Below are 13,207 nucleotides of genomic sequence, written 5' to 3'. Positions count from 1 at the left end.
GGTTCGTTGGTTGAGGCAGAGAGAGTCGGAGGTTCGTTGGTTGAGGCAGAGAGAGTCGGAGGATTCATTGTTTGAGGCAGAGAGAGTTGGAGGGTTCGTTAGTTGAGGCTGAGAGAGAGTCGGAGTGTTCGTTGGTTGACGCAGAGAGAGAGAAAGTCAGAACGTTCATTGCTTGAGGCTGAGAGAGAGTCGGAAGGTTCGTTGGTTGAGGCTGAGAGAGAGTCGGAAGGTTCGTTGGTTGAGGCTGAGAGAGAGTCGGAAGGTTCGTTGGTTGAGGCTGAGAGTCGGAGGGTTCGTTGCTTGAGGGAGAGAGAGTCGGAGGTTTCGTTGGTTGAGGCTGAGAGAGTCGGAGGGTTCGTTGGTTGAGGCTGAGAGAGAGTTGGAGGGTTCATTGGTTGAGGCAGAGAGAGTCGGAGGGTTCATTCTTTGAGGCTGAGAGAGTCGGAGGGTTCGTTGGTTGAGGCAGAGAGAGAGAGAGAGTCGGAGGGTTCGTTGATTCAGGCAGAGAGAGTCGGAAGGTTCGTTCTTTGAGGCTGAGAGAGTCGGAGGGTTCGTTGGTTGAGGCAGAGAGAGAGTCGGATGGTTCGTTGATTCAGGCTGAGAGAGTCGGAGGATTCGTTGGTTGAGGCTGAGAGAGTTGGAGGGTTCGTTGGTTGAGGCAGAGAGAGTTGGATGGTTCGTTGGTTCAGGCTGAGAGAGTTGGAGGGTTCGATGGTTGAGGCTGAGAGAGTCGGATGGTTCATTCGTTGAGGCTGAGAGAGTCGGAGAGTTCGTTGGTTGAGGCTGAGAGAGTCGGAGCGTTCGTTGGTTGAGGCTGAGAGAGTTGGAGGGTTCGTTGGTTGAGGCAGAGAGAGTCGGAGGGTTCATTGGTTCAGGCTGAGAGAGTCAGAGGGTTCGTTGGTTGACGCAGAGAGAGAGAGAGAGAGAGAGAGAGAGAGAGAGAGAGAGAGAGAGAGAGAGAGAGAGAGAGAGAGAGAGAGAGAGAGAGAGAGAGAGAGAGAGAGAGAGAGAGAGAGTGTTGGAGGGTTCATTGGTTGAGGCAGAGAGAGAGATAGAGTCGGAGGGTTTGTTGGTTGAGGCTGAGATAGTCGGAGTGTTCGTTGGTTGTGGCAGAGAGAGTCGGAGGGTTCGTTGGTTGAGGCTGAGAGAGTCGGAGGGTTCGTTGCTTGAGGCTGAGAGAGTCGGAGGGTTCGTTGGTTGAGGGTGAGAGAGTCGGAGTGTTCATTTGTTGAGGCAGAGAGAGTTTGAGGGTTTCGTTGGTTGAGGCTGAGAGAGTTGGAGGGTTCGTTGGTTGAGGCAGAGAGCGAGTCGGATGGTTCGTTCGTTCAGGCTGAGAGAGTTGGAGGGTTCGTTGGTTGAGGCAGAGAGAGTCGGGGGGTTCGTTGGTTGAGGCTGAGAGAGTCGGATGGTTCATTCGTTGAGGCTGAGAGGGTCGGAGAGTTCGTTGGTTGAGGCTGAGAGAGTCGGAGGGTTTGTTGGTTGAGGCTGAGAGAGTTGGAGGGTTCGTTGGTTGAGGCAGAGAGAGTCGGAGGGTTCATTGGTTCAGGCTGAGAGAGTTGGACGGTTCGTTGGTTGACGCAGAGAGAGAGAGAGTCGGAGGGTTCGTTGGTTGAGGCAGAGAGAGAGTTGGAGGGTTCGTTGGTTGAGGCTGAGAGAGTTGGAGGGTTCGTTGTTTGTGGCAGAGAGAGATTTGGAGGGTTTTGTTGGTTGAGGCTGAGAGAGTCGGAGTGTTCATTGGTTGAGGCAGAGAGAGTCGGAGGGTTCGTTGTTTGAGGCAGAGAGAGTCGGAGGGTTCGTTGTTTGAGGCAGAGAGAGTTGGAGGGTTCGTTGGTTGAGGGTGAGAGAGAGTCAGAGTGTTCATTGGTTGATGCAGAGAGAGAGAGTCGGAAGGTTCATTGGTTGAGGCTGAGAGAGAGTCGGAAGGTTCGTTGGTTGAGGATGAGAGTCGGAGGGTTCGTTGGTTGAGGGAGAGAGAGTCGGAGGTTTCGTTGGTTGAGGCTGAGAGAGTCGGAGGATTCGTTGGTTGAGGCTGAGAGAGTCGGAGGGTTCGTTGGTTGAGGCAGAGAGGGTCGGAGAGTTCATTGGTTGAGGCTGAGAGAGAGTCGGAGGGTTCGTTGGTTGAGGCAGAGAGAGTCGGAGGTTCGTTGGTTGAGGCAGAGAGAGCCGGAGGGTTCATTGTTTGAGGCAGAGAGAGTTGGAGGGTTCGTTAGTTGAGGCTGAGAGAGAGTCGGAGTGTTCGTTGGTTGACGCAGAGAGAGAGAAAGTCAGAACGTTCATTGCTTGAGGCTGAGAGAGAGTCGGAAGGTTCGTTGGTTGAGGCTGAGAGAGAGTCGGAAGGTTCGTTGGTTGAGGCTGAGAGTCGGAGGGTTCGTTGGTTGAGGGAGAGAGAGTCGGAGGTTTCGTTGGTTGAGGCAGAGAGAGTCGGAGGGTTCGTTCTTTGAGGCTGAGAGAGTCGGAGGGTTCGTTGGTTGAGGCAGAGAGAGAGTCGGAGGGTTCCTTGATTCAGGCAGAGAGAGAGTCGGAGGGTTCGTTCTTTGAGGCTGAGAGAGTCGGAGGGTTCGTTCTTTGAGGCTGAGAGAGTCGCAGGGTTCGTTGGTTGAGGCAGAGAGAGACGGAGGGTTCGTTGATTCAGGCACAGAGAGTCGGAGGGTTCGTTCTTTGAGGCTGAGAGAGTCGGAGTTTCATTGGTTGAGGCAGAGAGAGAGTCGGATGGTTCGTTGATTCAGGCTGAGAGAGTCGGAGGGTTCGTTGGTTGAGGCTGAGAGAGTCTTAGGGTTCGTTGATTCAGGCAGAGAGAGTTGGAGGGTTCGATGGTTGAGGCTGATAGAGTCGGATGGTTCATTTGTTGAGGCTGAGAGGGTCGGAGAGTTCGTTGGTTGAGGCTGAGAGAGTCTGAGGGTTCGTTGGTTGAGGCTGAGAGAGTTGGAGGGTTCGTTGGTTGAGGCAGAGAGAGTCGGAGGGTTCATTGGTTCAGGCTGAGAGAGTCGGAGGGTTCGTTGGTTGACGCAGAGAGAGAGAGTCGGAGGGTTCATTGGTTGAGGCAGAGAGAGAGAGTCGGAGGGTTCGTTGGTTGAGGCTGAGAGAGTCGGAGGGTTCGTTGCTTGAAGCTGAGAGAGTCGGAGGGTTCGTTGGTTGAGGCTGAGATAGTCGGAGTGTTCGTTGGTTGTGGCAGAGAGAGTCGGAGGGTTCGTTGGTTGAGGCTGAGAGAGTCGGAGGGTTCGTTGCTTGAGGCTGAGAGAGTAGGAGGGTTCGTTGGTTGAGGCTGAGAGAGTCGGAGTGTTCATTGGTTGAGGCAGAGAGAGTTGGAGGGTTTCATTGGTTGAGGCTGAGAGAGTCGGAGTGTTCATTGGTTGAGGCTGAGAGAGTTGGAGGGTTCGTTGGTTGAGGCAGAGAGAGTCGGGGGGTTCGTTGGTTGAGGCTGAGATAGTTGGAGGGTTCGTTGGTTGAGGCAGAGAGAGTCGGAGGGTTCGTTGGTTGAGGCTGAGATAGTTGGAGGGTTCGTTGGTTGAGGCAGAGAGAGTCGGAGGGTTCATTGGTTCAGGCTGAGAGAGTTGGACGGTTCGTTGGTTGACGCAGAGAGAGAGAGAGAGTCGGAGGGTTCGTTGTTTGAGGCAGAGAGAGAGTTGGAGGGTTCGTTGTTTGAGGCTGAGAGAGTTGGAGGGTTCGTTGCTTGAGGCTGAGAGAGTCGGAGTGTTCGTTGGTTGTGGCACAGAGAGTCGGAGGGTTCGTTGGTTGAGGCTGAGAGAGTCGGAGTGTTCATTGGTTGAGGCAGAGAGAGAGTTGGAGGGTTTCGTTGTTTGAGGCTGAGAGAGTCGGAGTGTTCATTGGTTGAGGCAGAGAGAGTCGGAGGGTTCGTTGGTTGAGGCAGAGAGAGAGTCGGATGGTTCGTTGCTTCAGGCTGAGAGAGTTGGAGGGTTCGTTGGTTGAGGCAGAGAGAGTCGGAGGGTTCATTGGTTGAGGCTGAGAGTCGGATGGTTCATTCGTTGAGGCTGAGAGGGTCGGAGAGTTCGTTGGTTGAGGCTGAGAGAGTCTGAGGTTTCATTGCTTGAGGCTGAGAGAGTTGGAGGGTTCGTTGGTTGAGGCAGAGAGAGTCGGAGGGTTCATTGGTTCAGGCTGAGAGAGTCGGAGGGTTCGTTTGTTGACGCAGAGAGAGAGAGAGTCGGAGGGTTCGTTGGTTGAGGCAGAGAGAGTTGGAGGGTTCGTTCGTTGAGGCTGAGAGAGTGGGAGGGATCGTTGGTTGAGGCTGAGAGAGTTGGAGGGTTCGTTGATTGAGGCAGAGAGAGTCTTAGGGTTCGTTGATTCAGGCAGAGAGAGTTGGAGGGTTCGATGGTTGAGGCTGATAGAGTCGGATGGTTCATTCGTTGAGGCTGAGAGGGTCGGAGAGTTCCTTGGTTGAGGATGAGAGAGTCGGAGGGTTCGTTGGTTGAGGCTGAGAGAGTTGGAGGGTTCGTTGGTTGAGGCAGAGAGAGTCGGAGGGTTCATTGGTTCAGGCTGAGAGAGTCGGAGGGTTCGTTGGTTGACGCAGAGAGAGAGAGAGAGAGAGAGTCGGAGGGTTCATTGGTTGAGTCAGAGAGAGAGAGAGTCGGAGGGTTCGTTGGTTGAGGCTGAGAGAGTCGGAGGGTTCGTTGCTTGAAGCTGAGAGAGTCCGAGGGTTCGTTGGTTGAGGCTGAGATAGTCGGAGTGTTCGTTGGTTGTGGCAGAGAGAGTCGGAGGGTTCGTTGGTTGAGGCTGAGAGAGTCGGAGGGTTCGTTGCTTGAGGCTGAGAGAGTAGGAGGGTTCGTTGCTTGAGGCTGAGAGAGTCGGAGTGTTCATTGGTTGAGGCAGAGAGAGTTGGAGGGTTTCGTTGGTTGAGGCTGAGAGAGTCGGAGTGTTCATTGGTTGAGGCAGAGAGAGTCGGAGGGTTCGTTGGTTGAGGCAGAGAGCGAGTCGGATGGTTCGTTCGTTCAGGCTGAGAGAGTTGGAGGGTTCGTTGGTTGAGGCAGAGAGAGTCGGGGGGTTCGTTGGTTGAGGCTGAGAGAGTCGGATGGTTCATTCTTGAGGCTGAGAGGTCGGAGAGTTCGTTGGTTGAGGCTGAGAGAGTCGGAGGGTTCGTTGGTTGAGGCTGAGATAGTTGGAGGGTTCGTTGGTTGAGGCAGAGAGAGTCGGAGGGTTCATTGGTTCAGGCTGAGAGAGTTGGACGGTTCGTTGGTTGATGCAGAGAGAGAGAGTCAGAGGGTTCGTTGGTTGAGGCAGAGAGAGAGTTGGAGGATTCGTTGGTTGAGGCTGAGAGAGTTGGAGGGTTCGTTGCTTGAGGCTGAGAGAGTCGCAGGGTTCGTTGCTTGAGGCTGAGAGAGTCGGAGTGTTCGTTGGTTGTGGCACAGAGAGTCGGAGGGTTCGTTGGTTGAGGCTGAGAGAGTCGGAGTGTTCGTTGCTTGAGGCTGAGAGAGTCGGAGGGTTCGTTGGCTGAGGCTGAGAGAGTCGGAGTGTTCATTGGTTGAGGCAGAGAGAGAGTTGGAGAGTTTCGTTGGTTGAGGCTGAGAGAGTCGGAGTGTTCATTGGTTGAGGCAGAGAGAGTCGGAGGGTTCGTTGGTTGAGGCAGAGAGAGAGTCGGATGGTTCGTTGGTTCAGGCTGAGAGAGTTGGAGGGTTCGTTGGTTGAGGCAGAGAGAGTCGGAGGGTTCATTGGTTGAGGCTGAGAGAGTCGGATGGTTCATTCCTTTTCCGCTGCGAGGGTCGGAGAGTTCGTTGGTTGAGGCTGAGAGAGTCTGAGGTTTCGTTGCTTGAGGCTGAGAGAGTTGGAGGGTTCGTTGGTTGAGGCAGAGAGAGTCGGAGGGTTCATTGGTTCAGGCTGAGAGAGTCGGAGGGTTCGTTTGTTGACGCAGAGAGAGAGAGAGTCGGAGGGTTCGTTGGTTGAGGCAGAGAGAGTTGGAGGGTTCGTTGGTTGAGGCTGAGAGAGTGGGAGGGTTCGTTGGTTGAGGCTGAGAGAGTGGGAGGGTTCGTTGGTTGAGGCTGAGAGAGTCGGAGGGTTCGTTGGTTGAGGCTGAGAGAGTCGGAGTGTTCGTTGTTTGTGGCAGAGAGAGTCGGAGGGTTCGTTGGTTGAGGCTGAGAGAGTCGGAGGGTTCGTTGGATGAGGCAGAGAGAGAGTTGGAGGGTTTCGTTGGTTAAAGCTGAGAGAGTCGGAGTGTTCATTGGATGAGGCAGAGAGAGAGTTGGAGGGTTTCGTTGGTTAAAGCTGAGAGAGTCGGAGTGTTCATTGGTTGAGGCAGAGAGAGTCGGAGGGTTCGTTTGTTGAGGCAGAGAGCGTTGGAGGGTTCGTTGGTTGAGGCTGAGAGAGTCGGAGGGTTCGTTGATTGAGGCTGAGAGAGTTGGAGGGTTCGGTGGTTGAGGCTGAGAGAGTCGGAGGGTTTGTTGGTTGAGGCTGAGAGAGTCGGGGGGTTCGTTGGTTGAGGCAGAGAGAGTCGGAGGGTTCGTTGGTTGAGGCAGAGAGAGTCGGAGGGTTCGTTGGTTGAGGCAGAGAGAGTCGGAGGGTTCGTTGGTTGAGGCAGAGTAAGAGTCCGAGTGTTCCTTGGTTGAGGCACAGAGAGTCGGAGGGTTCGTTGGTTGAGGCTGAGAGAGTCGGAGGGTTCGTTGGTTGAGGCAGAGAGGGAGTCGGAGGGTTCGTTGGTTGAGGCAGAGAGGGAGAGAGAGTTGGAGCATTCATTGGTTGAGTGCTGAGAGGGACAGCGAGTGCACAGGAAAGTCAGTGTCTTGGGAGTAAGCTGTAAACCCTGATCCCCGCCTCGGACTACCCTTTACTCGACCCGGGCTCCTTCACAGACATGGTCTCTATGCAGGCGGCCGTGGACCGAGCTGCTCAAGCATTGACTGGTGCCGCACCACGGAGCATCCCTTTCCCTCAAACGTTCAGGTACCCGAGAGAACTGCGATATCAGCTCACCTCCCTCTCTGGCTGTGGGGGTCCTTTGCAAACATCTGGGTTTATTTTCGTCTGAGTGTGTGGCACCGTCTTTTATTGTTTTTAGTTGATCATTGTAAATCTTGCCTGTTGTATTCCCACGTAAGTCTGCTCTGTTTCTTTCTTTTGTTGGTGCTTGTAACTAAATTATTGTAGAAATGTTCCCAGTTCATTTTTGTCTTTTCCTCCATTGGTCCAACAAGGTTCGGATCTAAGTTTTTCGGCGGGTCTGTATCCCCGATCATCTGTTCATTCTAGCCAGTTTGTCCTTGGTAGTTCCGCTTGGCTGCATCCGATCCGGAACTCTGGTTGGTAGTTGGTAGGTGGTCGAGTGATCCGGATCAGGCAAGGCATACAGAGGGCGTGGTTCCCCGGAAGACGTCGTTAATTAGGTAAATTGGTTCCAGACAAAAAGACCCTACGCTACGCATCGGCGAAGCGACCCACCGCGTCACGGAATTATCCGGAGCGATGGCCCACAATTCCGGGAGTCTGGTGGGATACGACGTAACTTTCCACACCTCGCGTCGTTCTCGCCACCGGTCATCGACCCGCAACAATATATACATACAAGCCGGTAGGTGACATGGGTGGTCGCTATATAATTGCATACTAATCAGACAGTTTTTGACAGATGGGGCTGAAATTTTTTGACAAAGAGGTTGATTTTCGTGCGCATAAAAGGGCAGAAGCCGATTTTAGATTTTCGAATTTTTTTTTATATCAAAAATTTCAAATCCCGTTGCTAGGCAACGCTGGTGTCCATAGCAACGATGCTCAAAAGCATAAAACTCGATCCTGGTATGAAACTACTAGTCAAGTTTCATCAAAATCGGTTGATTCCTCTGGCCTCCAGAGCTGTCAATTACATACATACAGACAGACGGAAAACCTGAGAATAACGGAAGTCTAGCGACCACCCAACATATACATATTCATAAATACACACAAACAAACATAGACATACATACATATATATATATATATATATATATATATATATATATATATATATATATATATATACATACATACATACATACATACATACATAAGTACACACATACACACATACAAACAAACATACAAACATACGTAGCATTTCTAAAGTTTTATTCCCTTTTTTCATTTCCAGTTGTCGCCTGTGACGCGTGACATCACATTTACTGCAAATAGCATCTCCACAATAAAGAGCAGTGTTTTCCTGGTTTCTTGAGACAAGTGATGATGAATGGTGATGAATGCGATGTGATGATCTTTATAGATATTGACAATAAAACTTTGAGAAATAAAACAAACACTGACAGTGTAGAATCAGCGGAGTCCTACAGGCCTGCTGTCCGAGGCCCACACTATTTTTTTTTTTTGGGGGGGGGAGAAGAGTGGCATGCGTGCTGATGGGCTTGATTGAACCTCACTTATCATTTTTATTCGACACATGATTAGATTTTTTGGGGGTCCCTCATTGTCATTAACACTCGACCCAAACAAAGCCGATGGAAATCTAATGCAACAAACCCGGGAAGTGTATAATCAGCAGAGTCCAACAGGCCTGTGGTCTTCGGCCCACCAGAAAGCAAAGATGGTAGCCATATTATTTTGACGGGGCGCCAAGATGCGTGGAGTCAAGCGACAAATGTGGGTGGGGTTTGGAAGCTGTCTGACCAATTGGTGCACATTTCAAAAATCGATCCCAAACAAGAACCACAACAACAACAGTAAAAACAACCATGCTGAGCTCTTTTAGAACTGTGACATGTCACAGGTAAAAACATACTACAAGAAAGAAAGTTTCATGATATTTTATTTTTGTAAATTTTGTAACATTTTGGAACAAAACTGCAGCCAAGAAATGCAAATGCTGTAGCAATTATTGCAAACATTTCTGTTATAATTGTATGTTTTCCTTGTGTGCTCATATAAGCGGGAATGAAAGCAACCACAACCATTAAGAGAAACAACATGTTGTACGTTATAAACTTTCCCTCATTTGAAGAAGAATCATTGTTGTGAGCCTTTGAAGCAAGACCAAGACACAATATTGCCAAAATAATCAAGTAGGTCAAAGAACAAAAAACCCAAAGGGGTGAAGTCAAAGTGCATTCAATAATGATGGTTCCCAAACGGGCCGTTGTGTTGTGATTTACCCTTGGATCACTTGCAAGAGCCCAGAGTAAAGAAAACACCACTTGTGGGATAAAACAAAAAGCCAAAACATATTTGTGTTTCAGTAACTTGACTGCAGTTGGGACAGTGTTGAAGGGAGAACCTGAAAATAAGCATCAAGGGAATCATTTTCAATATTTTAACATTTAATAACTGGAGTGAAGTCGATGACACACCATTTCAAACACCGAAAGGAAAGTTCAAAGTTGTCAGAATGTTCCACGAGGAATGAATCAATATCAAAATTTGAATTTTAAAAAAACCTTCAGAGTTATGACCCTAAGTCCTCATCCTCTGGATCAGGAACCGACTATCATCTCAAAAAAGTCGTTGGATATTTCATGCATTCCGCAATGCTGATTGCACATCTAAAGTTCAATTGAAAATATTTAATAATGTGCTCAAAATTGCAATTTTTGGTATTTCACGTTTTAGAACCCACCCCTGTGTCTCATAGTGTCTGACAAAAATGATAATGCTCTTTATATCTTCTTGCTGTGTGGTGATCGTAATTACCAAGTTTGGTGAATTTCTGCACAGGCGTTTGGGAGAAGATAGCAGGATTGTCAGACAGATGGATGGAAGGCCGGCATGATCTGATTGCTGGTTGTTCAAGATCCCCCAAAGTCTTTCAATTCAGAGTGGTGGATTTATCTCTACAGCTCACTGATAACCTCCTGTCCTTATTTCATCTCTTTCGTTTGCACTGACTAAGGATTAAGAAATGAAATGTAATCTTATCTTTGCTTCCCATGGCAGTGAACAAACTTTATCAACATTCAGGTGATTTTATCCATTGTTCATCCTGTTGGCTGTTGCGGGTCGACACTAGCCTTCACCAGCAGGATAAGATCTTCATTCTACATCAGAATCTCAATAGGTTTGTCGAAAAAAAAAATGATAGAGTTTTCTATCTGGAAATGCAAGTTAAGATGTGAAGGTTCTTGCACTTTGAATATCATCTTTCTTTTTTGGTACTTTGGCTAACATGCATGAATATCCATAAACATTGGAATAATTTTCAGATTGCAGAAAGACTGTTTCATTACCATCTATGAGCAAATATCTGGTGAAAAAGACACAATGAGACACTTGGTGAAATAATTGTAAGATTAATCAGAACTAATGTAAATATCAAAGTACATTAAGATGTGGAACATATAAAGAAGCACCAACTACTTTCATTCTTCCATCAGTTTACATTTTAATGTCTCTAACTATCCAAAGCAAAACTAAGTCACTGTTAGAAAGATTAATGTCGTGAAGCCATTGTGAGAAAGCAGCTTGCCTTCTCCTCCTGAAGAACCAACTACACTAATCAGACCTTGAACTCTGGTAGGAAAGCTCGAAAACAATGTTACCTTCCTCAAACATGCCAGAATCTCACATCAGGCCCACACGAAGTCTAAACTAACAATTATGTCACCATCCAAAAAATATGAGGCAGTTGGTCAATTCTGTCTGTGCAACATGCTCCTCACTGTCCCTGAACTCTATTTTCTGAATGGTTGGGTGTGTTACTTACACATGTTTTCCACTTTATAAACTCAATCATATCGACTTCCATTGTTACTCCACAAGGTTTAGCAATTGGTTCATGTCCGTCATTCTGTCTTTTCGTCCGTCCATCTTATCATTTTATGACTCAGTTTATGATCAAAGAACAACTTATTTATATCAAAGGTTATATCTTCAACATTGATCGGAACATGAATATGAAGACAAGTTTTCCGTTTTACCGTATTCTGGCTCTGAATTTGTTCAGACTGTACATGTGCAGAGAGAATTGAGATAACATATTTTCTCTGTCCGTCTGACTGGCAGTCAAACAATATTGAAAATCATTCTAAACAAGAAACCTGCTGTTTTCAAGGACGTTATAAAGGACACAAACAACAGGCACGAATTCCTAATATCACATGTTAGATTGGGCGGTGAGATAGACACTGGGAAAAACTGCAGTAAAATCCAGAATTAATTTCTTTATATGTTTTTCAAAATCTCTATTGAACTTGATTTAAATTGCGTTATATACAAGAACACTGGAAAATACAAATCGCCTTCATAATACATCCAAGAACCATGATACACATCGAAATATGGCATGAGAAGGCATGCCATATTTCTTCTCATGAGAGAAGAAATATGGCATGAGAGTATTGTGCTGAAGAAGAGATCGAGGATATATCATTGTAAAATGCTGATTGATGCTGCATTCTCTCGTGATCAATAACACTTCCATCTCCAAAACTGTGACTCAGTCTTCTACTTTCAGTAAGATTAGCTGGTGTGCCAACAAAGAAAAGAGTGCAAGGATGCAAGGGTGATGTTTGAGACAGCTTCAGTTGCTCTAAACTACCAGATTAAAAAAATAAGATATTTGAAGTTATTATTTTATGAAAATTATAACAGGATATACTTACATACGAGTGTGAGGGGTATCGTGTTAAATAAACTCTCTATGTTGAGTGAGCTATCATGCTCATTTCATGTACACTATAATCTGATTGGCGTGAAGACAGGAGTGATCTGTAAGCTTTGCCTGATTATTTATCCTGAAGTCAGTATCAAGCCAAGCTATCTAATCTGAAGCCAAACCCAACTAAAAAATGCTAGCCAACAAGATTTTAGGGATGGTAATAAAAGTTTGGTGTTTCTCAGTAATGCCCTTTTGACAGTCACAATCTCAATTCTGACTTCTTCCTCTCCAAGGTCAGGCTCTCTCCTCAAATTACAAGTGTTTGCTTTTGCCTTGACACTCCTGATCATGGATGGTGAAATTGAAAGGAACAAAGTCTGTGGCCCATTACATCTCCATGGAACCAAATTTGCCAGTCAAATGTAAATATCTGATTGGGTTGTTGTATATATCTATAATAATAAATGTTAGTGCGTGAGTTTGTGTGTGTGTGTGTGTGTGTGTGTGTGTGTGTGTGTGTGTGTGTGTGTGTGTGTGTGTGTGTGTGTGTGTGTGTGTGTGTGTCAGTGTGTCATTGTGTGTCTCCTCTATAACTCCAAAACCATGAAACCTGGTGACCTAAATCTTTGTATATGGATGAAGAAAACTCCAATGGAGAGCATGAATGAAAACTGTGCATTGGGGTAAATTTAAGCACCCCTTTTGAAGATAACTATCAGGATGCTCATCATTAAAAACAACAACAAAGCAGTTCCAAGATGCCACCTTGGTACGACTGAAGTAACCTCACAGGGATATTAAGCCGCCATTTTGGTTCAGCCTGCTCTAAAATTCCCCTGCCTTGGATGCACGCTTCTGTGCCTCCCACAAGAAAGTTTGTAAACACAGTTCCTGTGGCTGATGTGATTCTCTGATATCTCATCATCGAGGTTGTGCTTGAAGTCTACCACTGCACCCAACCATTAGTCAGGTTGATCTTCAAAATTTTGGAATAACATGCAAATTTAGAAGAAAAAAAAGTATAATCCAGGGAGATTGAAAGCAAAGAATCCACAAGGGAGAATTGGAAGGTGCGAAGAAAACCAGAAGGGAAGGATGACAATTTTGGACTCGACCAACCTGTGACGACTTGCACTTAGGATATGTGCCCTCATGCTTACTGTCCCAATGGTTCAGTTTTGCTAGAAATTGGGACATGGGTAATTAGGATGGGAGCGGATGAGAGTGACTCAATGGATGGAAAAGGGATCGGGTTGGTGACAATAATCGTCTTGTGGTGTTGATGTCTTAGGTGTAAAGAATTAAATTTTGTTTGGAGAATGAATGTGGATTATAACATGTAAGGAGGCCATGGTAGAGAAGGAACACGATCAACATTTTGCACTGCAATGTTTGAGAATTGAATGGTAACAGGGGAAGAAATGAGATGTTGGATTGTGTGGGTGGGGAAGATATGTGGGTCCGCACGAATGGATCAAGCTTTGGAAGAGTAGTGACTGTGGCTCCCCTTGAGGTAATTTTTCCCTGGCTGCCCGTGGTGTCTGGAAATGGGGACCCATCGGAGGGTATGTTTGATTGGGTGAGCAGCGGTAAGGAAGCTCCTGGCGATCCGGATGAGGCTGAGAGTGGCTGGATGGTGAGGAGACCCTTCCCGACGGGACATACAGCAAAATAGCTGTTTTGTTGTAA

At 47.4% G+C, this 13,207-nt stretch overlaps 1 protein-coding gene across 1 annotated transcript in view; it reads right to left on the bottom strand.

Moving 5' to 3' along the window:
• Positions 1 to 8,726: 8,726 nt before the first annotated feature.
• The window catches only part of LOC147035821 (extracellular calcium-sensing receptor-like), a 95,206-nt gene continuing 90,725 nt past the window's right edge, over positions 8,727 to 13,207 (bottom strand). The window contains exon 10 of the mRNA XM_085869673.1: positions 8,727 to 9,202. Within this exon, the coding sequence (XP_085725799.1) occupies positions 8,727 to 9,202 (476 nt within the window). The remainder of the gene's footprint in view (positions 9,203 to 13,207) is intronic.

The sequence above is a fragment of the Eptatretus burgeri genome, chromosome 1, assembly GCF_056783735.1.
Source record: "Eptatretus burgeri isolate ZD-2024b chromosome 1, Ebu_testis_v1, whole genome shotgun sequence".
Classification (NCBI taxonomy): Eukaryota; Metazoa; Chordata; class Myxini; order Myxiniformes; family Myxinidae; genus Eptatretus; species Eptatretus burgeri.
Note: the sequence above shows the minus strand (reverse complement) of the source record. Positions and strands in the feature narration are given on the sequence as shown.